Source organism: Acomys minous, assembly GCF_964271855.1.
Source record: "Acomys minous genome assembly, chromosome: 8".
In the NCBI taxonomy this organism is placed as follows: domain Eukaryota; kingdom Metazoa; phylum Chordata; class Mammalia; order Rodentia; family Muridae; genus Acomys; species Acomys minous.
In genome coordinates, this window is record NC_140489.1 from 60,372,495 (window position 1) to 60,399,924 (window position 27,430).

At 43.3% G+C, this 27,430-nt stretch overlaps 1 protein-coding gene across 1 annotated transcript; it reads left to right on the forward strand.

The window, feature by feature from the left end:
* Positions 1-5,950: 5,950 nt before the first annotated feature.
* EAPP (E2F associated phosphoprotein) lies at positions 5,951-27,430 on the forward strand. The gene is made up of 6 exons (XM_084792735.1): positions 5,951-6,130; positions 7,835-8,016; positions 9,504-9,599; positions 17,037-17,154; positions 21,536-21,649; positions 24,391-27,430. The coding sequence occupies exons 1-6, from the start codon at positions 6,057-6,059 to the stop codon at positions 24,656-24,658; spliced, it is 852 nt and encodes a 283-aa protein (XP_084648861.1). The 5' UTR covers positions 5,951-6,056; the 3' UTR covers positions 24,659-27,430.

The following is a 27,430-nucleotide window of genomic DNA, read 5'->3' on the forward strand; positions in this document are numbered from 1 at the left end:
AGAAATTGGTTCTCTTCTTCCATCATGTGGGTTCTAAACTCAGGTCATGACAGCAAAGGCCTTTAGTCCTTGTGCTACCTAATCTTTTTTTTTTTTTTTTAAAGATAGTGGTCTAGTTGGATCTGGAACTTGAAATCCCCCTGCCTCAGCTTCCTGGGTGCTGGGATTATTGGCATTTTGAACAATATTTTAAAAACATTCCTTTCATTTTGTCTGATGATGCATGTGTGGAATCCTCTGCCTCGCTGTGTTAGGGGAACAATACAATGTTGTTAGTACACGGACGATTCTACACAGTAGGTTTCTAAGTTTAGTACTCACTCTTGTTTTTTTTTTTTTTTTTTTTTTTTTTTTTAAGTACACAGTGTTCTGCCTGCATGTACACCTGCAGGCCAGAAGAGGGCATCAGATTGCATTATAGATGGTTGTGAGCTACCCTGTGGTTGCTGGGAATTGAACTCAGGACCTCTGGGAGAACAGTCAGTGCCCTGAACCTCTGTGCCATCTCTCCAGCCTCAACTTACTCTTGTATTATGAAACAGTTCAGAAACTTTGAGGGAAAACCTGCAAGGGAAAAACACTCTCATCAGAAGCATCATTTGATTACCTTTTCTACTTTAAATGTTTAGAGACAACTGACCCCAAACCACATTGTAAAGGACATTCTTTTTTGGGGGGGGGTTTGTTTGTTTTGGGACAGGGTCTTTCTGTGTAGCCTTGGCTGTCCTGGACTCACTTTGTAGACCAGGCTGACCTCAAACTCATAGCAATCTGCCTCTGCCTCCTGAGTGCTGGGATTAGAGGCGTGCGCCACCACCGCCGGGCTTAAAGGACATTCTTGTTTCATCACACAGAGCATCCGATGTGCTTGCTAACAGAAGACTCCAACAGTTCTGTAAAAGACCTCCCAATAATAAGCTGCTTGTGTCAAATCCCCAGAATCTTATTATTTTGATTCTGCAGAATCAAATCATGGTGTAAGGAGAGAAAAGACTCCCACGGGTTGTTCTCTGATCTTTACACTCAAGCTGTTCCAAGTGTGTGCCCCTAAATAAATAAATAGCCAGGTTCGGTGGTGCACACCTTTAATCCCAGCACTCAGGAGGCAGAGGCAGAGGCAGATGGATCTCTGAGTTCTAGGCCAGTCTTGTCTACAGAGACGGTCATAGGGCGGCCAGAGATATAGTGAGACACTGTTCAATAAAAAAAAAATTTTTTTTTCTTTCTCTGTGTAATCTTGGCTGTCCTGGACTTGCTTTGTAGACCAGGCTGTCCTGGTCTCACAGAGACCTGCAGACCTCTGCCTTGGGACTAAAGGCATGCACTACCACACCCCCGCTCTAAAACCAAAACCAAACCAAACCAAAGGGGGGGAAAAAAAGAACTGAAAGTGAGGGCTAGGAATGGTGGTGCATGCCTGCAAATCCCAGCATCCAGCAGTCAGGTAGCAGAGGCAAGAGGGTTCAGAGATCATGATCATTCTTGACTAAATAGTAAGTTTGAAGTCTGTATGGGCTACATGTGACTTTGTGCCAAAGTGTGGAGGAGGCTGGGGTCGGGGTTCTGGGTATTTAGCTCAGTGGTAGAACCACTTTAATTGTTTAACATTTCTAAAGTTTCCTGTTTGGTCCCAGGACTGGATGGGAAAGAAAAGAGACCCAAGGCATTAAGAAAAAGCTTAGTTTTACTCCCAATGAAGTATGGAGCAAATTTGTGAAGAGTCCAGTGGGAGACTCCGCTGGTGAAGGTAGAAGTCTGGCTTCTCAGGGTAGCCGTTTTGCACTCGGTCTATGAAGAATGGACTCCCATTTATCATCAGGGTCCTCACTTCTCCTCATCTGGGGACTCCAGATTTTGTAAGGAGAGTCACATAGTCCTAAAAGACAATACCCAGGCCCATAACAGTGTATAATCATTCCTGGCATGGTTGTGAGGGTGCACACATTATAAAGGCTCAATGGCCACTATTTAAACTGTTTAAAACTTTGCTAGGCTGAAAATTATTTTGTTTAAAAGATGAGCCTTCCCAGAAGTGCCCCACCCTCAGCCTCTAAGAAATGGCCTTTAATTATACCTAGGCATCATCCCCTCACACAGAGGATAATTAAGTACTGCTTTTTCCTTGCTGTGACAAAGGCCCCGGGTTACTGAGGCACTGTGCCACTGCATGTAGATGAAGCATCCTGGCATCCTTCATCCTAGCAAATCAGACACGTTCACCCTTACTGCCCAGGGCTTATAAACCCCTAATTCACAAGTAAAGTTGGCTTGATTTTCCCACTCCAGAAGATCATCTCAGACTCATCATTCTGGGGCAAAGAAGGGCTCGTAGGAGACTCAAAGGACTGCCAGGACTTCCAGCTGCTAGTCCACGCTGGAGCCACTGGCTCCTTTGCATATACCCAAGCTGGCTGCTGGGGAAGTGCCCACTGAGGCTCCTTCTCACCCTGTCTGCCAGCAGGTTTCTGGCATTAGTCTGCATCCCCCCCCTTCCCTCTACCATGCAGTGCGAGGGTAAATGAAACAAAGAGCTGTGATACTTGAGGAGCCAGTAGTCTCATTCTTTTTGTTTGTTTGTTTGTTTGTTTGTTTTCCCCTTGAGTGGGGTTACCCTGTATAGCCTTGACTGTCCTGGACTTGCTTTGTAGACCAGGCTGGCCTCAAACTCACAGAGGTCCACTTGCCTCAGCTTCCTGAATGCTGGAATTAAAGGCGTGTGTGTGCCACCACCGCCCTGGCTTGTAGTCTCATTGGAGAAGGAGCTAACCATAATACTCATTTCCCACCTCCCTCTGGAGAGGCTGGGAACCTGGCTTTGTGCTCAAGCCACAGCCTCACCCCAAAAGTGCTTTAGCTGCCCCTGAGAGAGACAGGGACTCTGATGTTGAGGTCCATTTGTTCACAACAGTTGGCAAGAAGTGCCTGACCAACCTGCTGGGCTCATACAGGTGCCTCAGGATGCAGAAATGGGGTTGATGAACCTGCAGTGTCCCACTGGACTCAGGTCAACCTGCCGGGATCCAGAGCCACCATACTCCGAACTACAGTCATACACACACACACACACACACACACACACACACATGTTTATATATATGTACCTATATATGTGTGTATATGTATATGTTTGTGTATATATGTATATATATATCCCTCCTCCCCAGACAGGGTTTCTCTGTGTAGCCTTGGATTCACTATGTAGACCAGGCTGGCCTCACATCGAACTCACACGACTCTGCCTGCCTCTGCCTCCTGAGTGCTGAGATTAAAGGTGAGCGCCACCACACCTGGCTTGCAATATTTATTTATAGACAGTGTCTCACTATGTAGCCATGGTTGGCCTAGAACTAATTATGTAGACCATGGTAACCACAAACACATAGATATCTGCCTGCCTCTGCTTCCTATTGCTAGGATTAAAGGATGCACTACCATGCCCAGCCTGAAGTGTTGGATATTTAAAAATAATAATTAGAAAATGAGAGGAGAAAAAAGAAACTAGCCATTTTATTATAATAAAAATCCCAGGTTACGCCAGACGTGGTGGAGCATGCCTTTAATCCCAGCACTTTGGGAGGCACAGGCAGGTGGATGTCTGTGAGTTTGAGGCCAGCCTGGTCTACAAAGTGATTCCAGGACAGCCAGGGCTACACAGAGAAACCCTGTCTCCAAAAATCGGAAAAAAAAAAATCCCAAGTTATCAAAAATGGGCTGATAAAAATATCCTAAAATTAAGTAAACTACAAGTTCTATTTCCTTCTCTGCCAGCAAAGCCCTTCCTCTGCTTTACTTATAAAGATCTTAACTATAATCCTTACTTGCATATATCCTGAGTTCCTAAAGCATATAACGAAGACCCAATCCTATTGTAATCATCATCAGCACCTATGGAGAAAGTTTAAGAATCAAAAAGCAAGTCTTAATAAAATACGACTACCCTGTTGATTTAAAAGTGCTTACTGATGACCTATCTGCAAAATGTAATTAATATAAGCCACCCAGTAAGGGAAATGATGCAAGCAACTGTAGTGCAATACGACAGATATGTCAGACTCGTAAAAAGTATGTAATGTCACCTAAGTTGAGAAGACTATGAAACTACAGAGTGAATTGAAGAGTGCAGGATGAGCAAGTCTTTACCAGGTGACATGAGCACACACTGACTAAAGGAAACAAGAGCAGGGAGGGGGAAGTGTCAGGAATGAGGAGACACAGGCAGAGGGCAGGTGGGACTCAGTACTGTTGGGAACAAAGGGAGACAATGAGGTGAGGACAGAAAAACTGTAAGCATTTTTATTAGCTAGTAATAAGCAAGATGCTTGTCTGGGAATACAGTAGCAGTATGTTACTAGTGTTTCTTTTTTTTAGTGTTTGTTTCTTAAAACAAAAACCCTAATACTTATGCTGCACAAACTATTTTCAACTGATAAGCACTTGACTATTACTGTTACTCAAGTTAGATTTGTTCTATTTTTTAATAGTTTAAAAACCACTTAAAGGCTAGAGAGATGGCTCTGAGGTTAAGAGCACTGACTGCTCTTCCATAGGTCTTGAGTTCAATTCCCAGCAACTACAGGGTGGCTCACAAGCATCTATAATGTGATCTGATGTCCTGTTCTGGGCCTGGAGGTGTGCATGCGCCACATACATAATAACAAGTCTTAAAAAAACTAAAAATTTGTCAGCTGTCTTTAGGACCCAAAAGAGGACAGATGGCAGATCTACAGAACCAAGACTAACAAGTAGATGCGTGCCGTCAAACATGGTCTTCGAGCTTGGTATAAATTAATATGATCTTTTAGTGCTTCATAAGCTCCCAAAGCCTAGCAAATAAAACTAGGGATGCAAAAGGAAAAGCCCACCCTTTAGTTCGCTTTCATTCAACCAAAATACCAGGGGAGAGCGCGAACGCAGTCCCCCACTACCACAAATTATGCAGTCGAGTTTCCCGCATTTGGGGAAATCGCAGGGGTCAGCACATCCGGAGTGCAATGGATAAGCCTCGCCCTGGGAAAACCACCTTCGTGATCATGGTATCTCCCCTGCCAGGTAAGTATGAGTTGCTACGCCCCCGCACACGCTCTCTATTATTTGACAATTACTTAGCCTTACGGTGTTTTCTTCCTCGCGCTTTCTCCATATCACATTCCCTTACCCTCACAATATTCCTCAAAATCACCCAGAATACCATGCAGTTGTTATCATTAAGAGCATGAAAACTTCATATGAGAGGAACCAGCAGCCTCTGCGTGCACACTCATCTACATACACCACGCCTCTGTGGTGACGGCGCAGGAACTTCCGCTCAAAAGCGTCGCGGGGCGTGGCGTGGTCTTGTTATTGATTTTGTAACCCCAAATTTGGAAATCAAAATCTGGCTTCGTGGCCCTGGACCTCCAGGGTACACTGTACAGGTTGTGGGCAAAAAGGAAGCTCTAGCTCATTGCTTCCGCCAGCCGAAGAAATTATCCTCAGAGAACATAATTCTAGGAGAATCACCTTTGTTAAATTTAACAAACGGAAAAATCCCCTTTCCGTCGTATTTTCCTGAGTACGTTTGTTATAAATTACTTATCTGCAGACAGCTAGTAAACATAATAAAAACCAAGGGGGGAAAGGCCGAGACAATAACTTGGAAGAAACAAATCAGACTGGATAGGGGCACGCAACTGTAATCTCAGCTCTTCGCTGGTCACAGTAGGCGGGGCGAAGTCAGCCTGGGCTAAATTGCCAGTTGCAGGTCAGACTGGGACAGTGAGACCATTTCAAAAACTATATAAAGCAAAAACAAACAAACAAACAAACAAACAAACAAACAAACAAAAGCCCGATAAAAAGACAACTGCTCTTCTCAGCGGAAAGAAAACGCAACCAGGAACGGTAACACTGAACCTCCCCCTAACCTGTCCCTCGCAGCCCTTTCTCTGGGACGGCTTGCGCACGCGCACAGGAAGGACTCACAATAAGGGCGGAAGTCGAGTCACCGGGACGCTTTAGGGAAGGTACCGGCGGAGTACACTGAGACCGCCGGATCGTGTAGCCCTCCCGAGGTCGCCATGAACCGGCTTCATGATGACTACGACCCTTACGCCGTGGAAGAGCCGAGCGACGAGGAGCCAGCTCTGAGCAGGTGGGCCGCTGCCCCGCGGTGTCCGCCTAGCCCTGGCCCAGGTCGCTTCTGCCGAGCTTGGGCGCACCGTAGCCCGCTTCTCTTGTGGGAGCCTCAGGGTGCCTGGTGGGGCTGCTCAGTCTGTAGGGAGCCAGTACTGGATTGCAGTGCGGTAAGAAGCAGGGTTCCTTCTGAGGATTTACGCTTGGGGACCCCGGGATTCCGGAACATCCCTCTTCCCTGGATGTCATTCCACTAATTTTGTGATGTTTAGCAATGTTATATAAGTGGATTTAGCACTGTATAACCTCTGTTATTTGTTCCCCGCCCCTCCCCGCGAGATTTAGTTGTGTATGTTGCAGAGTTTCTCTGTGCAGCTTTGGCTGCCTTGGAACTCACTCTGTAGACCAGGCTGGCCTCGAACTCAGAGATTCACCTGCCTCTCTCTGCCTCCTGAGTGCTGGCATTAAAGGTGTGCACCACCACACCTGAGTATGTGTGTGTACACCTGCATGACAGAAGAGGCCATCAGATCCAGTATAGATGCCTGTGAGCCACCTTGTGGATGCTGGGGATTGAACTCAGGACCTCAGGAAGAGCAGACAGTACTCTTCCTCCTCCTCCTCCTCCTCTTTGGTTTTTCAAGACAGGGTTTCTCTGTGTAGCCTTGGCTGTCCTGGACTCGCTTTGTAGACCAGGCTGGCCTCGGACTCACAGCGATCCACTCTGCTGCTCGAGTGCTTAGTGCTGGGATTAAAGGCGTGCGCCATCATGCCCGGCTTTCAGACAGTCCTCTTAACCACTGAGCCATCTCTTCAGCCCCCATATATATTTTTTTAAATTTAAATACAACTCTAAGTTCTGCTGGGTGGAAGTGGCCTACACTTTTAATCCCAGCACTTGGGAGGCAGAGGTAAGCGGATCGCTGTGAGTTCAAGGCCAGCCTGGACACAACCATCCAGTGCCCTTTTCTAGCCTCTGGGCACCAGGCAACACAACTGATGCATGGGTACATATACAAGCAGAGCACCCCAGAGGCAGGCGGATCACCGTGAGTTCTAGGCCAGCCTGGTCTACAAAGAGAGTCCAGGACAGCCAAAGCTACACAGGGAAACCATGTCTCGAAAAATCAACCAACCAACCAAAAACAAACAAACAAACAAACAAACAAAAAACCCCAAAACAACAACAATAACAAAAAACAAAAAACCCAAAAAACAAGCAGAACACTCATACACATACAAGAAGAGAGCAAGTTGCACTTGTGCCTCATGTCTGTATTCAGCATCCGGGAAGCAGAGGCAGGAGGATTGCTGCAGCTTTGAGGTCAGGTTGGGCTACATAGTGAATTTCAGGTTAACCAGAGCTAAATAGTGAAACCCTGTCTCCAAAACAAACAAACAAACAAACAAACCAACCAACAAACCAACCTCCCCAAATCCAAAGCTGAAAATAGGAAGGATTAGTTGATCTATGGCCTATTGGTGATCATTGCTATATGTAATCTGATAGGTACATCAGATGTAAATTTGTAAAACTTAAAATTGCTGTTGAGCAGTAACACGAGAGAAGTTTTTAGTGATTTCATTTTATTTTGTGTTGTTAGAATTCAAACCTAGGGCCTTGTACATGCTCCGTAAGTGCTCTACCACCGAGAGCCACATCCCAGCCCTGATTTTAATGTTTTTTAACATCCATATTCTCTGTGCTTTAAATGCTTGCTAGTTCTGAAGATGAAGTTGATGTGCTTTTACATGGGACTCCAGACCAAAAAAGAAAACTCATCCGGGAGTGTCTTACTGGGGAAAGTGAGTCATCAAGTGAAGATGAGTTTGAAAAAGAAATGGAAGCTGAATTAAACTCCACCATGAAAACAATGGAGGACAAGTTATCCTCTCTGGGGACAGGTAAACTTTGGGGTAGTTCTCATGGATACCCTGTGAAGGCTTGGGTTCTTTTGTATCTCTATAACTTTTTGTGGGTGCTTAAGAATCAGTCCCTCCCTGCCACTGTGAATGGGGGTGGTGTTGGCGGTTAACCCTGGCTCTTGTGCTTATTAGGCAAATCGTTATGCCACAGCCCTATTTCTTTTAAATTTTGGAGACAGGGTCTGGCTAAGTTACCCAGTCTGGCCTTGAACTCACTGTAGTCTCCGTGGTCCGTCTATGTCAGCCTCTTGAGTAGGTGGGTGACATCTGTAGCACCAGGTCTTTCTAATAGAATACATATTAAATGAAGGAATGGATGTGCTTGGCAGCCTGTGCCAGAGTTTTCTTTGATGACTAAAGTGTGTCACGTATTACTGTCCTTGTATTAGTTCCTTTTGTAGTTAGAATAAAAACTACAGCTGGGTATGGTGGTGCACATCTTTAATCCCAGCACTTGGAGGCGGAGGCAGGTGGATCTCTGTGTATTCGAGGCAGCCTGGTCTACAAAGTGTGTTCTAGGGCAGCCAGGACTACATGTAGAAAAACCCTATCTAGAAAACAACAACAACAAAATTAAAACAAAACCACAAGGCATACAAAAATATTTTTAGGGCTTGATGGCAGATTTAATGGTGTGCCACTGCAAATTCTTGTCTCTTTGTAGTGAGTAATAAACATATTTTGTTTTTAAATCTTTTTTTTTTTTTTTTTTTTTTTTTGAGTTTCTCTGTGTAGCCTTGCCTATCCTGGACTTGCTTTGTAGACCAGGCTGGCCTGGAACTCACAGCGATCCACCTGCCTCTGCTTCCCGAGTGCTGGGACTAAAGGCGTGTGGCACCACTTCCCGGCTTGTTTTTTGATCTTTATATAGGATTTACTTGACTTGAAAATTGGTTTGGGAGAGTAAAACAAAGTCAGAACTGGTTTTCATCTTGGTATGTGTCATAACTTGAGGAACAGAACGATGTAGCTGAAGCAGAGGAAGCATCAGGGACGCAGGCACGTAAAGACGTAAGCTGGAGGAGGAGGAAGTGTGCATCAGGGACGCAGGCACGTAAAGACGTAAGCTGGAGGAGGAGGAAGTGTGCTCCCGGCCCGGCTCGCTGTTCACGTCCTGCGAATCAAGACGCCAGTTTCCTATTCTCCATGGTGTGTTGTGTCATTCAAAGGCAGTGATACGATGCTGAAAACCTGGAAATAAGCATTTAAACTTTAATTAGATTTGTGGGATGGGAGAAAGGGTGATTTCCTCCTCATTTGGTAAACTTGTCAAGGAGTAATTCCCTATAGGCACATAGGACACAGAAATCAAATTAAGTTACTGGCGTAAAAATATCTTACTATGCAAATGACATTGTGAATAGATTAATACTATTTGAAGTGATGGAAGTGGATGCAGAGGCTTTTTTCCCCCCCATTGTAGATTATGGTGGTTTAGTTAGTAAATGTCACTTCTGGTTTTGTAGGGTCCTCCTCAGAAGTTGGCACAGTGGGAGAAGTTACAGCAAAGTACTACGATGAGGTATATTTTGACTCTGATTCTGAAGATGAAGACAAAGCAGGTGAGTAACATTTTGTTTATAGGTGTATTTTATGAATCATATCTGCCTTAACAGTTATTTAATATTAGACTTCCCCTCAGTTTTATATTTAAAATTTTTATTTTATATTAATGGTGCTTTGCCTGCATTTGTATTTGTCTGTGCACCATGTGCATGCCTGGTGCCCTCAGAGGCCAGGAGAGGGTAGTGGATTCCCTGGAAATGGGGTTGTAAATGCTTGTGAGCCACCACCATGTCGGTGCTGGAAATCAAGCCTGGGTCCTTTGGAAGAACAGCCAGTGCTCTTAACTAGAAATCCATCTCTCCAGCTCCTTTCTTAATTTTATTTTTAAGAAACTGTAGCCTGGGGCTGGAGAGATGGCTCAGAGGTTAAGAGCATAGACTGCTCTAACAGAGGTCCTGAGTTCAATTCCCAGCAACCACTTGGTGGTTCACAGCCATCTATAATGAGATCTAATGCCCTCTTCTGTCATTCATGCAGGCAGAGCACTGTATACATAATAAATAAAACTTAAAAAAAAAAAAAAGAAACGATAGCCTAAGCCAAGTATTATGGTGCACACCTTTAGTCCCAGCACTCAGGGAGGCAGAACCAGGCAGATCTATGTGAGTTTGAGGCTGGTCTGGTCTTATAGCAAGTTCAAGGTCTATGTAGCCAGTTCAAGTCAGTACTTGAACAGCCAGAGCTACACAGTAAGACCCTGTCTTAAAAAGAAAGAAATTATATGCTATTGATGGGGTGTGTGTGTTTCATTAATAAGAAAGGCAAGGGGTACAGATGTCTGCATTCATTTACAACATGTGGGTTGCAATCACTTTTGGGGTAGAACAGTCCTTTTACAGGGGGCACCTAAAATAATGGGAAAACACATATCTCCTGTGGTCTTAGGGATTGAGACACCACGCCTCTATCCATCTCCAGCTGGGTACCCAGCATGAAGACATCATCAAGCCAACTCCATCATATACACCCCAAACAGATACAGGTGTATGTGATAGGGTTGGTGCCATAATATACTAATGTGGACCAGTCACACATGTGTAGAGAGCAGTTAGTTGTTGAGCAACATTGGAGGTAAAACAACACGAATTATAATTACTGGGTAAATGTAAAATCATGTGCTGTAAAATCATCAACTACTGAAAATAAAGTCTATACCAGGGGAACTTTATCTGGATGCCGATTGGTTTTTATATTCAGCTGTGGTTGATGTGAATCCTGCCCCCTTGTGATAATAACAGGTATGTTAAGAAAACCCAAAAAACAGAATGGTAAATCATAGGAAACTTTAATGAATTGAATGGACTGAACTATGTCATTTATCTTTTGTATTATTAAGGATATTATTATATATTATTTTCATTAGAAAACTATCCCATGACTGTGTGGTTAATTATAAGTATGGCTTAATAAATATTTATTATTAGGCTATAGTTATTACTGTGAAATTTTCTGACCCTCAATCAGTAAAGACACAGATAGCTGTTGTATTTTGAATAGCCTTGATTCACCTGGGGCAGGGCAGATTTTAATCCCCTAAACTACCTTCTCCCAGCCCCCATCCCATGCCATCTGCTTCTGATAATTTCCCCTGAGCTACCTTCTATCCATAATCCCCAAATACTTGCTAATGTCCATTTCCTCCGTCCACGCCAATCTTGCTACGTGCTCTCTCTACCTAACCCATCTGGGCGGGTCCCTTCCTTCTCCTAACATCCTTCTCCTAACTACCTGTCTGCTTCCCCCCCCCCCCCCAAGATCCTCTCTGTCCTCCAGGCCCTCGAACCTTCGCTCCTCCCTTTCCGAGGTGTACGCCTTTTATTCAGCCAATCAGGGAGGCAGGGTTCGATGACAGCAGCTAGATCTAGGGAGCCAGTAATTAGCATCAAAATGCGTAGCACTAGAAAAACCTCCAACACCAGACAGTGGATAGTGTAGAGAAAAATGTTAAGAAAGTATAGTGAGGATTTTTTGTTTTGTTTTGTTTTTTGAGACAGGGTCTGTCTGTGTTAGCCTTGGCTGTCTTGGACTCGGCTTTGTAGACTAGGCTGTCCTTGAACTCACAGCAATCCACCTGCCTCTGCCTCCCTAGCGCTGAGATTAAAGGCATGCACCAACAAGCCCGGTTTATAGTGAGGATTTTTTTTACAGTACGGTTTTACTTCAATAATTACAACAGGAATTGAAAAGCCACAATATGTTATTTGTTGTGAAATTCTATCAGCAGAATCTATGAAACCAAACAAACTGAAATGCCATTTTGATAGTAAGCTTTGGAGCTTCCCCAGCAAGGATACCAACTATTTTAGGAGCCAAGCTGATGGACTCAAGAAAGCCTGACCTAGCCACATGGTGGTGGCACACGCCTTCAATTCCAGTACTCAGGAGGCAGAGGCAGACACATCTGTGTGAATTTGAGGCTGGCCTGTCCTGCAGAGCTAGTTCTAGGACAGCCAAGGTTATACAAACTCTCTCAAAAATCCAAACCAAACCAACCAACCAACCAAACAAACAAACAAACAAACCAAAAAGGCCAGGCTTGACACTGGTGCTAAGTACCACAAACAAAATGTAGTAGCCATTGAAAATTCATATCTGGAGCTGGGTGTGGTGGAGCTCACCTTTTATCTCAGTACTCAGGGAGGCAAAGGCAGGTGGATCGATGTGAGTTCAAAGCCAGTCTGGTCTACAAAGTGAGTTCAGGACAGCTGAAACTACACAGAGAAACCTTGTCTCAACCCGCTCCCCCCAACCCCCCCCCCAAAAATTCATATTTGGTTGCACTCAGAATTGCCAGATCGATGAATCCTTTTGTGAGGATTTACTGATTCTATGGTTCAAGTTACGAGCGGGGATAAATTTGTTACACAGTTGAATGCAATAGCCTCATCTAATGTCCAAGGAAGGACAGACCGCATGTCTGCTGATATTCTTGATCAAGTTATCAAGGAAATTACATCTGCTCCACTTCCAGTATTTAGTATTCAGCTTGATGAGTGTGTAGACGTTGAAGTGTGCTAATGATGGCTGGTGATTTTAAAGTTAAAGTTTCCTTTTCTCAAACCTCTTGAAACAGCAGCTACTGCACATGATGTATTTGGCACAGTTGATTCTTTTCTGAAAGAGCACAAGATCTCTTGGGGAACGATTGGAGGTGTTCGCACAGACGGTGCTCCAGCTGTGCCAGGATGGCCATCTGGATTCAGAGCTCACTGTGTGATTCATTAACAAATTCCAGCAACGAAGCTGCTGCCACAAGAGCTACAAGAAGAGAAGTGTCTTTAGTTCTGCCAGTTTTGTAAAGGCGAGCGCTTTAAACAGACGACTGTTTTCCCAACTGTTATAAGTTGGACACACCGAACAAAGCTCTGATATTCATACTAAAGGGACATGGCTGTTGAGAGGAAGAGTCTTAAAACCTGCCTTTGAACTTTGTGCCGAACTCAAGATATATATATTTTAAAAGATTTATTTATTATTATGTACAGTGCTTTGCCTGCATGTACACCTGCAGGCCAGAAGAGGGCATCATATTGCATTACAGATGGTTTTGAGCCACTGTGTGGTTGCTGGGAATTGAATTCAGGACCTCTGGAAGAGCAATTGGTGCTCTTAACCTCTGAGCGATCTCTCCAGCCCCTCACGATATTTTAAAATCAGAAAGCAAGGCCACAGTTTGAAGCACTTCTCAGTGATAATAATGAATTGCAGAAAATAGCTTACTGGGTTAACGTATTTGCCATCTTGAATGAATTAAATTATCACTGTTGCAGGCACCAAGTACAACATGCCTCGGCTTGTTTTGAAAGATCTGATCATTCCAAGTGAAATTTCAGCTTTGGCAAAAAAATTGGATGGAAATGTAATGTACATTTGTGTACCTTGTTTGCTTTCTTTGAGGAACATGACATTGAACAAGACAAAAGGATTAGGATGATTATTTCTGTGATCCTCCATTTGCACTTGCCAGAAGCGCATTCGTAGTAAGATGATATTCCCGAGACAGCAGGAGAGGGGCTCATTGAGTTTACCGGCAATGATGCAGGGAGCGCTGAGCTCTCCAGATGCCAATTACAAAACTCTGGATTTAGTGTTTGCGGTTATATCCTGTTCTGTCTGAGACTGTGTTGTGCCTTCTTTTTCCATTTCCAACAACATATCTTTGTGAATCAGGGCTTGCCAGTTTGTTGTTTATCAAATCTAAATAGAGCAGAGGACTTGTTGTGGAAGAAGCTATCCCTTCCTCCCAGACAAGGTTTCTCTATGTAGCCTTGGGTGTCCTGGAACTTGCTCTGTAGATCAGGCTGGTCTCGAACTCAGAGATTTGCCTCCCTCTGCCTTCCCAGTGCAGAGATCAAAGGTGTGCTCCACTGAAGGCCACCCCCAGGGAAGGAAGCAATCTCAACCTTCACACTGACCTATGGGCTTTTTATGCATACTGTCCCAAAATGTAGCAATGTAGGTTACTGTTGTTATATTAATACTGTTACCCATGTTACCCCATGCTTTTAAGACAAAATAGAAATACTTTACAATTTATAACTACATATTGTTTTATCATTAATCACATGCTTTAATTATGTTCAGTTTATAACATCCTACATATCATATGTTTACATTATGATTCGTAACAGTTGCAAAATTATAGTTAGAAAGTAGCAATGAAAATAATTTTATGGTTGGGGTTATCACAACTTGAGGAACAAAGCATTAGGAAAGTTGAGAACCACTGGATTAAAGGCATGTGCCACCACACCTAGCTAGGAAAAATACATAAGTAGGTTTACATACATATATATGTTTAAAAGCATATATATGTTTATATATATGTATATATACACACACGTATACACACATATATATTTCCTTTTTCTCAGTAGCCCTTGGCTGTCCTGTAACTTGGTCTATAGATCAAGCTGGTCTCAAATTCAGAGATCCAGCTGCTTGTGCTTCCCTAGTGCTGAGATTAAAAGCGCGTGCTACCACATCTGGCTCTTATGTTTTTATATTTACCTCCACCCATTTTCTTATATATCAGGCTGGCTGCCAACTCACATATATCCAGCTGCCTCTCTCCTGCCACACTCCCCTTATCCCACAGTATAGGGATTAAATGTGTGTACCACCATAGCTGGCCTAAAAGCACATTTTTTCTTTCCAAGACAGGGTTTCTCTGTGCAGCCCTGGCTGTCCTGGAACTCACTCAGAGATCCACCTACCTCTGTCTCCTGCGTGCTGAGATTAAAGGCATGTGCCACCACCGCCTGGCTAAAAACACTTTTTTTAAAAAATTTATATACATGGGTCTGGAGAGATGGCTCAGCAGTTAAGAGCACTGGCTGTTCTTCCAGAAGTTCTGAGTTCAATTCCCAGCAACCACATGGTGCCTCATAACCATCTATAATGTAATGAAATCCGATTATGTTTTCTGGTGTCCATGAAAACAGAGCACTCACGTATATAAATCTTTTTTGTTTGTTTGTTTTTTTGTTTTGGTTTCTCGAGACAGGGTCACTCTGTGTAGCCTTGGCATCTTTCCAGCCCCCAAAAGCATATTTTTAAAAGCCTACAAACATTTTTTTTTTCTGCTTTAAGTATTCTGGGTTCTCAAGAATGTTAGACAAGGGCCTAGAGCAGTGGGTCTCAGCTTCCTAATACTGACCCTTTAATACACTTCTTCTTATTCCCCAACCATAAAATTATTTTTGTTGCTACTTTAGAACTGTAATTTTGCTACTGTTAGGAATCAGAATGTAAATATCTGGGTTTTTGTGATGGTCTTTGGTGACCTCTGTGAAAGGGTCATTCAAGCTCCAAAGTGGTCGAGACTCATAGGTTGAAAGCCACTGGGCTAGAATGATGGCACAGAGGTTAAAAGTACTTGCTGTGAAGGCAGGAGTTTCAGAAGTAGAGGATTATCCTGGGCTACATAGTGACTTTGAGGCCAGCTCAGGCTACACAAGACCCAAATCACATTTTTAGCATTCTTTATTTTGTAATTAAAAAATCATTCTAGCCAGGAGGTGGTGGTGCATGCCTTTAATTGGAAGCAGAGGCAGGTGGAGTTCTGTGAGTTCAAGTCCAGCCTGGTCTATAAAGCAAGTCCAGGATAGGCAAGGCTACACTCAGAGAAACCCTGTCTCAGGAAGACCAGAAAAAAACAAAAAACAAAACAAAACAAAACAAAAAAACCAAACCAAACCAAACCAAAGAACAAACCACCACCACCAACAAAACAAACCACCACCAACAAAAAGCCTATATGTGTGTATGTTTATATAGGAGCTCATTCTATAACTCATATATGGCCGTAGAAGACAACGTGTGAGTTACTTTTCTTCTCCTCTGTGAGTCTCAGAGTTTGAACTCAGATTGTTATGCTTGTATGTTTATCTCACCCTCTTCCCTTCTGTTTTTGTCAGGGTCTCATATAGGCTAGGCTGGTCTCAAACTTGGTATATAGCCAAAAATGACTTTGAAGTCATGATCCAGCTGCCTTAGTCTCCCAGGCACTGGGATTGCAGATGTGTGCCACCATGCCCAATTAGGGGTTCCCCCTCCCCCTGAAACAGGGTCTGTCTGTGTAGCCTTGGCTGTCCTGAACACACTTTGTAGACCAGGCTGGCCTCGAACTCAGTGATCCGCCTGTCTCTGCCTCCCGAGTGCTGGGATTAAAGGCGTGCTTCACCATGCCCGGCTCCCAGTTAGTTTTTAGTGAGTTTTTTGACACTGAATTTTCATTATTTGAACTTAGCCTGTTGGCCTCTTCTACCTTTGATTTTAGTGTCTTAATAGGACAAGACTCTTATTTGAAGAATAGCTTTGTTTTATGTATTGATATTTTGGGTAGGGTTTTTCCTTTTGTTGCCAGGGTGCCCTGGGACTCACGATGTAGCCCAGTCATGGCAGTTCTACTGCCTCAACCTCCCAAGTGCTGGGATTGCTGGCTAAAGAAAGGCTGTAGGCATTTTAAAAAATATTTATTTATTTACTATTTATAGTGTTCTGCCTGGGTGTATGCCCACGTGCCAGAAGAGGGCACCAGATTATAGATGGTTGTGAGCCACTGTGTGGTTGCTGGGAATTGAACTCAGGACCTTTGAAAGAACAGCCAGTACTCTTAACCTCTGGGCCATCTTTCTAGTCCCTTTAGGTATCTTTTAAAAAGATAATGTAGTTGCCAGGCGTGGTGGCGCACGCCTTTAATCCTAGCACTTGGGAGGCAGAGGCAGGCGGATCACTGTGAGTTCGAGGCCAGCCTGGTCTACAAAGTGAGTCCAGGACAACCAAAGCTACACAGAGAGACCCTGTCTCAAAACAAAACAAAACAAAAACCCAAAAAGATAATGTAAATAGAATAAATACAGGAGAGTCATTTTATATTAAAGAACTTTAGACATGATACTGATCCATATTTTTAACCTTTTAAAAATTAGCACAAGTGAACAAGAAAAAGAAGAAGAAACAACACAGGATTCCAACAAACGATGAGTTGCTGTATGATCCTGAAAAAGATAACAGAGACCAGGCTTGGGTTGATGCACAGAGAAGGGGGTAAGAATTTAAATCTATGTTTAGAATCTTTAGGGAAGATCAGACTGTCTTTTCACTGCTCTCCTCTTTTACTGTATGTGTTCTTATTTTCATGCAGACACATCAAAAAAAGTTGGAGGAGGAAAATTTGAATACTTTATTTGAAAATAACCAGCAAATTTCAGTCAGACAATTATATTTATTGTTCATTCATTCATTCACTCACTCTATCTATCTATCTATCTATCTATCTATCTATCTATCTATCATTTTTCAAGGCAGTGTTGCTGTTAATTTAATGGTATGGCCTAATAAATGTTTATTATTAGGCTTACAATTATTATGGCAATATTATTTAACCTGCTTTCTCAATCAGTAAAGACACAAACACCTGTTATATTTTAGAATAAGCCTTATTTTACATGGGGTAGGGCAGATATTAACTCCCTAAACTACCTTCCAATATCTCTCATCCTCTATCCCATGCCACCTGTTCTAACGATTTCTATCTGGGCTGCCTTCCATGTATAATTCCAAAATACTTGTAAGGTTGTTCATCTGGGCCATTTTTTCCCCCATGTGAAACAGAGTTCCTCCTCAGGCCCACATGGCTCTTTTCTATCCCATGGCTAGTCTCCTTCTTCCTCCTCCTGTCCCATCTGCTTCCGAAGATCCTCTTTGTCCCCCAAAGCCAGAGCATCTTTGCCACATCTATCTTCCTATGGCCCTGCCCAGGTATCAGATTTCTTTTTTAGTCAAACAGGGAGGCAAGGTTAAACAGCAGCATTGGGGTATGTGACAGCCTGCAATGAGACTCTCAGGAAGCAAGCAATTAACAAATACAAAGCACCAGACCATACTCTAACAAGGCAGGGTTTCTCTGTGTAGTTCTGGCTGTCCGGGAATTCAGACATCTGCCTGCCTTTGCCTCCTGAGTGCTGTGATTTAAGGTGTGTGCCACCACTGCCTGATTGAATTTTTACTTATTTTTTAGACAGATTCTCCTGTAACTGTAGGTGCTACTTTTTTTTTTTAAAGATTTATTTATTATTATATATATAGTGGTCTGTCTGCATGTACACCTGCAGGCCAGAAGAAGGCACCAGATCTCATTATAGATGGTTGTGAGCCACCATGTGGTTGCTGGGAATTGAACTCAGGACCTCTGGAAGAGCAGTCAGTACAGTGCTCTTAACCTCTGAGCCATCTCTCCAGCCCTATGGGTGCTACTTTTAAACTCTTATTTTATTTGGGGTTCCTTAAGCCTCTACCTCCCTTCCAGCCCCCTAACCCTAGGTAGAAGAGAAAAGTTAGAAGAGAAAGGGGACATATCTTTAGACTTAGTTCTGGCTGGTTAGGATCCTCAGCTTCTTTGGGAAAATACCAGTCTCAGTTGCCAGACTATCTAGTAGTCTAGCAACAGCAAACACAGATGGATGAACATCTTACTCCATCTGTCATCTATCTATTTACTGTCATCTATGGATGAAGATCTTACTCCATCTGTCTCCTTGAAACCCTCACTCTCCTCTCTCTGGCCTCTCATATTTATACGCTTTCTGAGTCCTCAGAATTAAACTATCTCCAGCTGGGCGTGGTGGCACACACCTGTAATCCCAGCATGTGGGAGGCTGAGGAAGGTGGATCTCTGTGAGTTCAGAGCCAGCTTGGTCTCTAAAATGAGTCCAGGACAGCCAAGGCTACACAGAGAAATCCTGTCTCAAACAAACAAGCAAGCAAGCAAGCAAGCAAACAACAACAACAAAACAAAACAAAACAAAAAAACCAAAAAAAACTAACTTTTCAGTGGTTCTTTGGTTTTTTGTTTTTGTTTTTATTTTGGACTTTTCAAATTAACTTTTTCCAAATAGGTTAAAAATTAAAAAAAAAAAAGTTTTTGTTTGTTAAATGTTTGTTTGTTTGTTGAGATAGGGTCTCTCCCAGATTGCTCTTTGAACTATGTAGACCAGGCTGACTTTGAATATACAGCAGTCCACCTATCTCTGCCTCCCAAGTGTTTTTGTTTATTAATCCCAAATGCTGGAATTAAAGGCTTGTATCATCTTTTTTTTTTTTTTTTTTTTTTTTTTTTTTTTTTTGGTTTTCGAGACAAAGTTCCTCTGTATAGCCCTGGCTGTCCTGGAACTCGCTCTTTAGTATAGGCTGGCCTCGAACTCACAGAGAATCCACTTGCCTCGCCTCCCAAGTGCTGAGATTAAAGGTGTGCGCCACCACTGCCCAGCTAGGCTTGTATCAGACTCAAGAACCAAATGTTTTTTGAGGCTCATCTAATTGTAGCACGGTACTTCTTTTTATGGCTGAACAATGTCATTGTGTGTATCTATCTCAATTTTCTGTCCGATTTGTCCACCAAGGAATGTTTTGTTCTATCTGCCTTTTAGCTGCCGGGAATAGTGTTGTCAGCACTGGTGTACAGGTGTTGGTTTGAGTCCCTGCAGATTTAGTTTTTTGTTACAAACCTAGGAGGAGCACCACAGGGTCTCAGGATAATCTTGTATTTTAACCTTTGTGTGCTCGTGTGCTTGGTGCTGGGGATTGACTTTATGCTGTTGTACATGTGAGGCAAGTACTGTGCTGCTCAGTGCCGCTCAGTGCCTAGGAGGCTTTGCTTCGCTGCGGGTGGGGATGGGTGTCTGTTTTTCTAGTCTGGAGGGTTGATGTCTCTGTGGGATCTCTGTACACACCTGTTAGCTTCAGTTCTTCCACCACGGCCTTTCCTTCTTCCTGGTTTACCTTGCGCTCCTTCCTCCAGTGCCCCCTGGTGGTCAGTTACTGTTGCTTCCTTTACTCTGGTTTCTCAGGCAGGATCTAGGAAGCAGAGTTTGGCCTGGAAATTGCTTTTGTTCTTCCTGCCTTAGCTTTTAAAATTTTATTTTGTGTACTTTTTAAATGATTATTCTATGTGCATACATGTCAAGGCATGCTTGTACAGGTTAGGGGGCAACTTGTAGGAATTATGTAAGTTCTCCAGATTGAACCCAGGTTGTCAGGTTAGTGCCAGCGCCTTTACCTGTGGAGCCATCTCATCAGCTCCTCTGCCTTTAGATTTTGAGACACAGTGTCTTCTGAACCTTGAGCTCTGCGTGGCTGGCTGGCCAGGGATCTGCCTTTCTCCATCCTGCGATGCCCTCAAGCACTGTAGTCACAGGCTGGTGCTCTATGACCCTGCTCCTTCTGTGGGTGCTGGAATCTTAGCTCCTCACACTTGCTCAGCAGCACTGGACCGACGAAGCCATCTCCCCAGGCCTCCTGCCCTCTTTTTAGTGTGTTTGGAGACAAGGCCTTTGTTTCACACTGGTCTGGAGCTCAGTGTGTAGTCCAGGCTGCTTTTGAATTTGTAGTCTTCCTGTGCTGTCTCCCCAGTGCTAGGATTACTGGTGTGGGCTGCCTTGCCTGGCCAACTTAAGTACTTGACTACAAATGTAAAAATAGTTTCCTAGACTTTCCTTGTGCTTGGCATCTTAAGTATTTTGAAGAGTCCTGTTAGCATTCACCTGAGATTTCCCTCACAATCACACTGATATTATGGGATTTTTTTTTTGGTGTGTTTGTTAGGTTTGGCTTTTATGAGACAAATCTTGTTTTAAGTTCACACTGGCCTTGAGCTCTGGATCCCCTTGCCTCTGTCTCTAGAGTGCTGGGGTTACAGGCATGGACCATCACGTCCCACCAGACTATGTACTTAGAAAGAAAGTTACTCTGTGCAGTCCAGACCTGAGGAGTGAGGATTAGGTTCCTTGAGATTTGATTTGTCTTTTTTTCCTTCTTGAGCACTTTTTTTCTTTCTTTCTGCAGTGGGTGTTTTAGGTAGATCTTGTAAACCATATCCCTAGAATTAGCCATTTCTGGGCTAGAGAGATGGCTCAGTGGTTAGGGACACTTGTTGCTCTTGTAGAGGACATGGGTTTGGTTTCTAGCACCCGCATGGTGGTGAGCCACCATTCTTAACTCCAGGCCCAAGAGATCCTGCCCTTCTACCGGCCTCCCAGAGCACCAGACATGCATATAGTACACTTAGATACTTAAAATAAAATAAGTAAAATAAACATATAAGTAATAATTAAACAGGTAGCCATTTCTGAGTACTGATTCCTTTTATGGACAGTGACATTAGAAACCAGGATTTGGCCAGGTGTGGTGGCACATGCCTTTAATCTCAGCACTCGAGGCAAAGGCAGGCAGATTGCTGTGAGTTCAAGGTCAGCGTGATCTACAAAGCGAGTCCAGGACAGCCAACATTACATAGAGAAACCCTGTCTCAAAAAACCAAACCAAACCAACCAACCAACCAACACCCAACCCAAACAAACAAACAAACAAAGAAACCAGGATTTGGTTGATTAATGTATTTTTCCTTCTCAAATGTATTTTTCTGTTTTAGCTATCATGCTTTTGGATTGCAGAGACCACGTCAGAAACAACAGCCTGTCCCAAACAGTGATGCTGTTTTGAATTGCCCTGCCTGTATGACTACACTGTGCCTTGACTGCCAAAGGTAAACATACCACATGCACGATAGTGAGTGTACCCCACCCTCGAACAAACCTCCCTGTAGACTGAACACAGTATGGTGGCCCTTTGCTTAAGTCAGAAGTAGACTTTTCCTTTTGTTGATGTTGATCCTGTAACAATTTATTTTCCACTCCCTGAATAATGGAAATGAAGCTGAGCCACTTTCTTTCTGCTACTACTTTGCTGCTGGAGTGACCCTCTTGTTGCCCAATTTTTGCTGATAGAGCCATTTGGTGAGTGTAGTGATGACTAGCAGTCTGTTTGTCTTTTGAGATGGACTCTCAGTATGCAGCCTTGACTGTTCGGGCACTGTCTTTGCACACCAGGCTGGCCTTGAACACACAGATACCCACCTGCCTCCTACGTGCTGTGACCGCAGTCCACCACTAGATGGGATTGTCTTTTCTTTTTTGAGACAAAGCCTCACCATGTAACTCAGATGGCCCTGATAGTCTGTCTTGCTTCTCCTGCCTCAGCCTTTGAATGCTAGGTTCAGGGCTACACTGTACATGTCCACCAGGCTGGAGCTTTATGGCTCTCAGCAACAACTAATTTTGATGTTTTAGATTTACATGAGCATTTACCTGCATGCATGCATGTGTACCATATGGGATCCTAAGAAGATAGAAGAAGGGCTGGGTGTAGTGCCACACACCTTTAATCCCTGCACTGGGGAGGCAAAGGCAGGCAGATGTCTGTGAGTTCAAGGCCAATCTGGTCTATAAGAGAAACCCTATCTCAAAAAACATATAACCCAAAACCAAAAACCAAACTAAAACAAGACAGAAGAAGATGGATTGGAACATCTGGAACTGGAATTAACAGACAATTGTGAGCTGCTACATTGGTCCTGGGAACCAAACCTGGCTTCTCTAAAGATTGAGTATTCCTAACACCTGAGCCATCTCTGTAGCCCCTGTTCATTTGTTTGTTTACTTAGTGTGCGTGTATTTGCACACGTGCCATGGCATATGTGGAGGACAGATGAGTTTGTGGGAATTGGTTCTTTCCACTACTTGGGTTCTGGGGATCGAAATCATAAATCAAGCTCAGAGCATTGTGCATTGGAAGCAGGCACTGTACCACTGACTCCCCTTAGGGGCCTTTTTTTTTTTTAAGTATGGACTGCTTCACAATTTTGCATGTCATTGCTGAGCACGGTGGTGCATGCCTTTAGTTCTAGCACTTTTGAGGCAGAGGCAGGAGGCTCAGTCTGGTTTCTATAGTGAGTTCTAGGACATCTAGGGTTACATAGAGAAACTGTTTTTCAAGAAAAAAAAAAGTATTTTCATGTTATCCTTGCACAGGGCGATACTCATATTCTCTGTAATGTCCAGTTTTAATATATGCGCTGCTGAATTGAACACAAGGGATAGTTTTCAGCCCTTAGCTGGCATGAGGTTTATAATCCCAGGTTTGGGGGTTGAAGCCAGATGATTGCTGCAGGTTTACAACTACTCTTGGCTACAGAGTAAGAACCTGCCTCAAAAAACCAAAATGGGCTGGAGAGATGCTCAGTGGTTAAGGATATTTGCTGCTCTTGCAGAGGACTCAGGTTTGGTTCCTAGCACCCAGAAGGCAGCTCAGTTCCAGATAATCCAGCACTGTCTTCTGACCTTGCATACAGGCAACACACACACATTAAAAAAAAAAAATTTTTTTTTTTTCTCTGAGAGAGAGTTTCTCTGTGAAACAGAGCCCTGGTTGTCCTGGACTCTTTTTCTAGACCAGGCTGGCCTTGAACTCACAGAGATCCGCTTGCTTCTGTCTCCCAAGTGCTGGTATTAAAGAAATGTACCACCACCGCCCTGCAAAAATAATTTTTTTTTGCAAACAAATTAATATAAATTTCAAATAATTCAAGAAATAAGGTATTTTCTGAATGTTTTTTATTTTACTTTGTTCCGGCCGGCGGGGTCTTCAATGGATATCCGTGGAGGAGGCAGATGAGTGGGGGGACAGGAGACATGAAAAAATAAGGGCAAGTCTGGATTCTGATGAAGCTCGTTTATTGAAAAATTTCACAGGGTTTTTATAGGCATGGGGGCATGGGTATTTATGTAAGCGAGGGTTGCTATGGATACCTAACTGTGAAATGCTCCAGCAGGTGTCTACCTTTATGGCTCCTATAACCACAGAAGGGGGAGAAATTCCAGAGAGAGAGAGAAGTTGGAAAAGATCTGGTTAGTCAGGAAAAAGTTCCTGGAATTGCTGCTCATGGGCAGCTGGCCTTTAATCTGATTTTACCAGTAGTCTTACTGGAAAAGCTAGTTTATAGCCAGAAAGGAGTAGCTCTTACTATGAGCTCAGGGGTCTTAGAATGATCGTCCCCTACATTAATTGAATTGTTAACCACCTTGACCTGGGTATCATGATGTTGTATTATTTTTCATTTTACCTTTTCCTATTTCTGAATTAAGGAAACTCTGTCTTGGGGAAAAAATACATTTCTACGGAGTGGTGGTATATGCCTGCAGTCTCATTACTTGAGAGGTTGAGACAGGATTGTGAGTTCCAAGTTAGCTTTGGCAGCTCTCTCTGAAAAAATAAGTAAATAAACAAAAGATGCTTCACATTGTAACAACCGTTTCAACTTTCCTTAAATTCACATTTCGTTCTCTTATCTTTATATTGGTGGATATCCATGTAGGTTTTTGGTGTTCTTAAATTTGACCTAAAATTGACCACATTATACCCAAACTCTCCATTCTGTTTTGTGTCTAGGCATGAATCGTACAAGACTCAGTACAGAGCAATGTTTGTGATGAATTGTTCTGTCAACAGAGAGGAGGTTCTAAGGTACAAAAATCCAGAGAACAGGAAGAAAAAGCGGGGTGCTAAGAAAATGAAGTCTAACCCTGAAGATCCCCCAGAAACAGCAGAGGAAGAAATCTATCACCCTGTCATGTGCACAGAGTGCTCCACTGAAGTGGCCGTCTATGACAAGGACGAAGTTTTTCATTTTTTCAATGTTTTAGCAAGCCATTCTTGAACAGTGTGACAGGTAACTGCACAGCGCTGTGTATAAGGCAAATATGGACTCTTATTTTCCTCTTTCCTAGTCGTATCATTCAGTGATGTTGAGTTATTAAAACAGCATTTCATCTTAGGAAAAGGAATGGTTGTCAACCTCTATCTTCTGCTTTTTTCTTTTTAATTTCTCATGAATAATTATGGGACTGATTATTCATTCCATTCTGGTGCATATTTGGAGACTTTGGAGTTTCTTATTTATCAAATTAGCTCCCTAGAATTAAACAGTTTTGCGGTAAGTATTTGTTTCTTAGTATTTGGTCCATTTTCTATTGTTATAACAAGATACTAGTTTGGTGTGTAGCTTGTCTCTGCTACTTTGTGGGTTCTTCTTTTCCCACCCTTTATCCTCACCCCCAACCCCCTACCCCCGGTTTCACCTCCTATCACTATAGGAGAGAAAGAAAGATAGAAGGGAAGACACACACACACACACACACACACACACACACACACACACACACACAGAGAGAGAGAGAGAGAGAGAGAGAGAGAGAGAGAGAGAGAGAGGGGTGTGAGAGAGAAATCCCTTAGTCTAATTTCTTTTTGTTTCTACTTTAAGCAGAACTATCAACAAACCTTAACCAAACCTCCTGAAAGTCCACCAACCACCAACCCTGCCTCTTGGGGGCATATATGTATATATATATATATATGTATGTGTATGTGTATATGTATATGTATATAGCATGTATATACTTTCTGAAAAGTCCCCAGAATTCCAAATGTCACACATCTGCAGGGCAAAACCATGCCTCTGCTAGAGCATGAGGCAAATCATAGTCAGCTGCTATGAAGCAGCCCCATATCCCCACGCCTGGGATTAAAATGAAAATATATTCTTAAAATATTCTGGTGTGCTTATTATTATTATTATTTTTGTTATTTTTGTTTTTTGAGACAGGGTATCTCTATGTAGTTTTCTGTCCTCGACTTGCTGTGTAGACCAGGCTGGCCTCAAACTCACAAAGATCTGCTTGCCTCTGCCTCCCAAGTGCTGGGATTAAAGGTGTGTGCCACCATGCCTGCTTGTTATTTTATTTATTTATTTATTTAAGGAAACCAAAACCCAGAATTCTCACTACATGGGTGCTGTATAAAGAAATGAGTTTTTGTGGTTGGCAAGATGGCTCTGTGCCTGCCATGCAAGCCTGACAACCTGAGTTCAATCCCTGGAACTGAGAGTGGAAGGAGAGAATCAGCTCCTGAAAGTTTTCCTGTGACTGTGGCTGGGGGGCAGCAGTGGTAGCGGGCATGCTTGGCATGGGTAGGTTCCTGGGCTTGATTGCCAGGAATTCAAGCACCTGGGAAAGACAAGAAGGGAAGAAAGGAGGAAAAGAAGTTAGTTTGAGTGCGTTAGTGACTAGCATATTTGATAATTTTTATAATATGTTGGTATCTGTATGGATCAATATATACTTAACATTTTAAGTTTCAAATTATTACAAAGTAATGTTACAGAGCAACGCTGCCAGTCTGATTATTGTAACCTTGTCTTACCATATTGTAGCTCTGTAAGATCTCTTGTATTTTTATTGTAAGCCCTACTTTTTCTCAGATTCCATAACCACTCTTCCGTGTACCTCATCCTCCAGTCTAGTGGGAAGTCCTCAGTGTCTTATAAAATCTCCTGGAGAAAATGTTAAAAAGCTTACTGTTGGGTGTTGGGGTGATGTTTTTGTGCACCGTGTAAGGATGGTCTGTATATTCAAATGCTGATTTCTGTATCGTCAGAGAGCTGAGTACAGGCGCTGGACTTTGTATTATTTCTCTGGCTGCATCATCTTTTGTAAATACTCCCTCCAACACCTTCTGATCTGCTTAAATAAAAAGCAGAACGGCCAGTAGCTGAGGAGGAGGGGAGAGGCAGGACATCTGACAGCATCTGGCAGCGATGGGAACAATGGGAAGGATTGCGGAGGGAGAAAACAGGGTGCCGGGGCTGAGAGACTTAGAGGGGTGACAAGCCACGTGGAACAGTGGGGATGAAGATAAATGGGATAATTTAAGTGAGGAGCTAATTGGGGAACAAGCTTAAGCTAAGGACAGTCTTTCATAATAAAAGGCCTCCCGCCAGGCTGTGGCAGCACACGCCTTTAATCCCAGCATTTGGGAGGCAGAGGCAGGCAGATCTTTGTGAATTTGAGGCTAGCCTGGTTTACAGGGGTTCCATGACAGTCAAGGCTGTACAGAGAAATTCTGTTTCACATAAACAAAACAAACCAAGTAAGTAAATATGTAAATAAATAAATAAATAGCCGGGCGGTGGTGGCGGCGCATGCCTTTAATCCCAGCACTTGGGAAGCAGAGGCAGGTGGATCACTGTGAGTTCGAGGCCAGCCTGATCTACAAAACGAGTCCAGGACAGCCAAGGCTACACAAAGAAACCCTGTCTTGAAAAACCAAAAAAACAAAAACAAACAAAGAAACAAACAAATAAATAAAAGTCTCCCTGTCATGCTTGGGAGCTGGTGGTCTGAAGAAAGGCCTGTTATAACTGTCCCCAATGGGTTTAGTTGTGTGTGTGTGTGTGTGTGTGTGTGTATGGGGGGTGGGGTGGGGACTAGAGAGATGGCTCAGTGCTTAAGAGCATTGACTGGCCAGACTGTGGCCTTTAATCCCAGCACTCGAGAGGCAGGTGGGTCTCTGTGAGTTTGAGGCCAGCCTGGTTTACAGAGTGAGTTCCAGGACAGCCAGAGCGGTTACACAGAGAAACCTTGTCTTGCCGGGG

Excerpts from the sequence above, each read along its gene's own strand:
- EAPP (XM_084792735.1), top strand. The coding sequence starts at position 6,057 with ATGAACCGGCTTCATGATGACTACGACCCTTACGCCGTGGAAGAGCCG. Across the intron at positions 8,017-9,503 it reads GTTATCCTCTCTGGGGACAG|GGTCCTCCTCAGAAGTTGGC; the intron begins GTAAACTTTGGG and ends CTGGTTTTGTAG. Across the intron at positions 9,600-17,036 it reads TGAAGATGAAGACAAAGCAG|CACAAGTGAACAAGAAAAAG; the intron begins GTGAGTAACATT and ends TTTAAAAATTAG.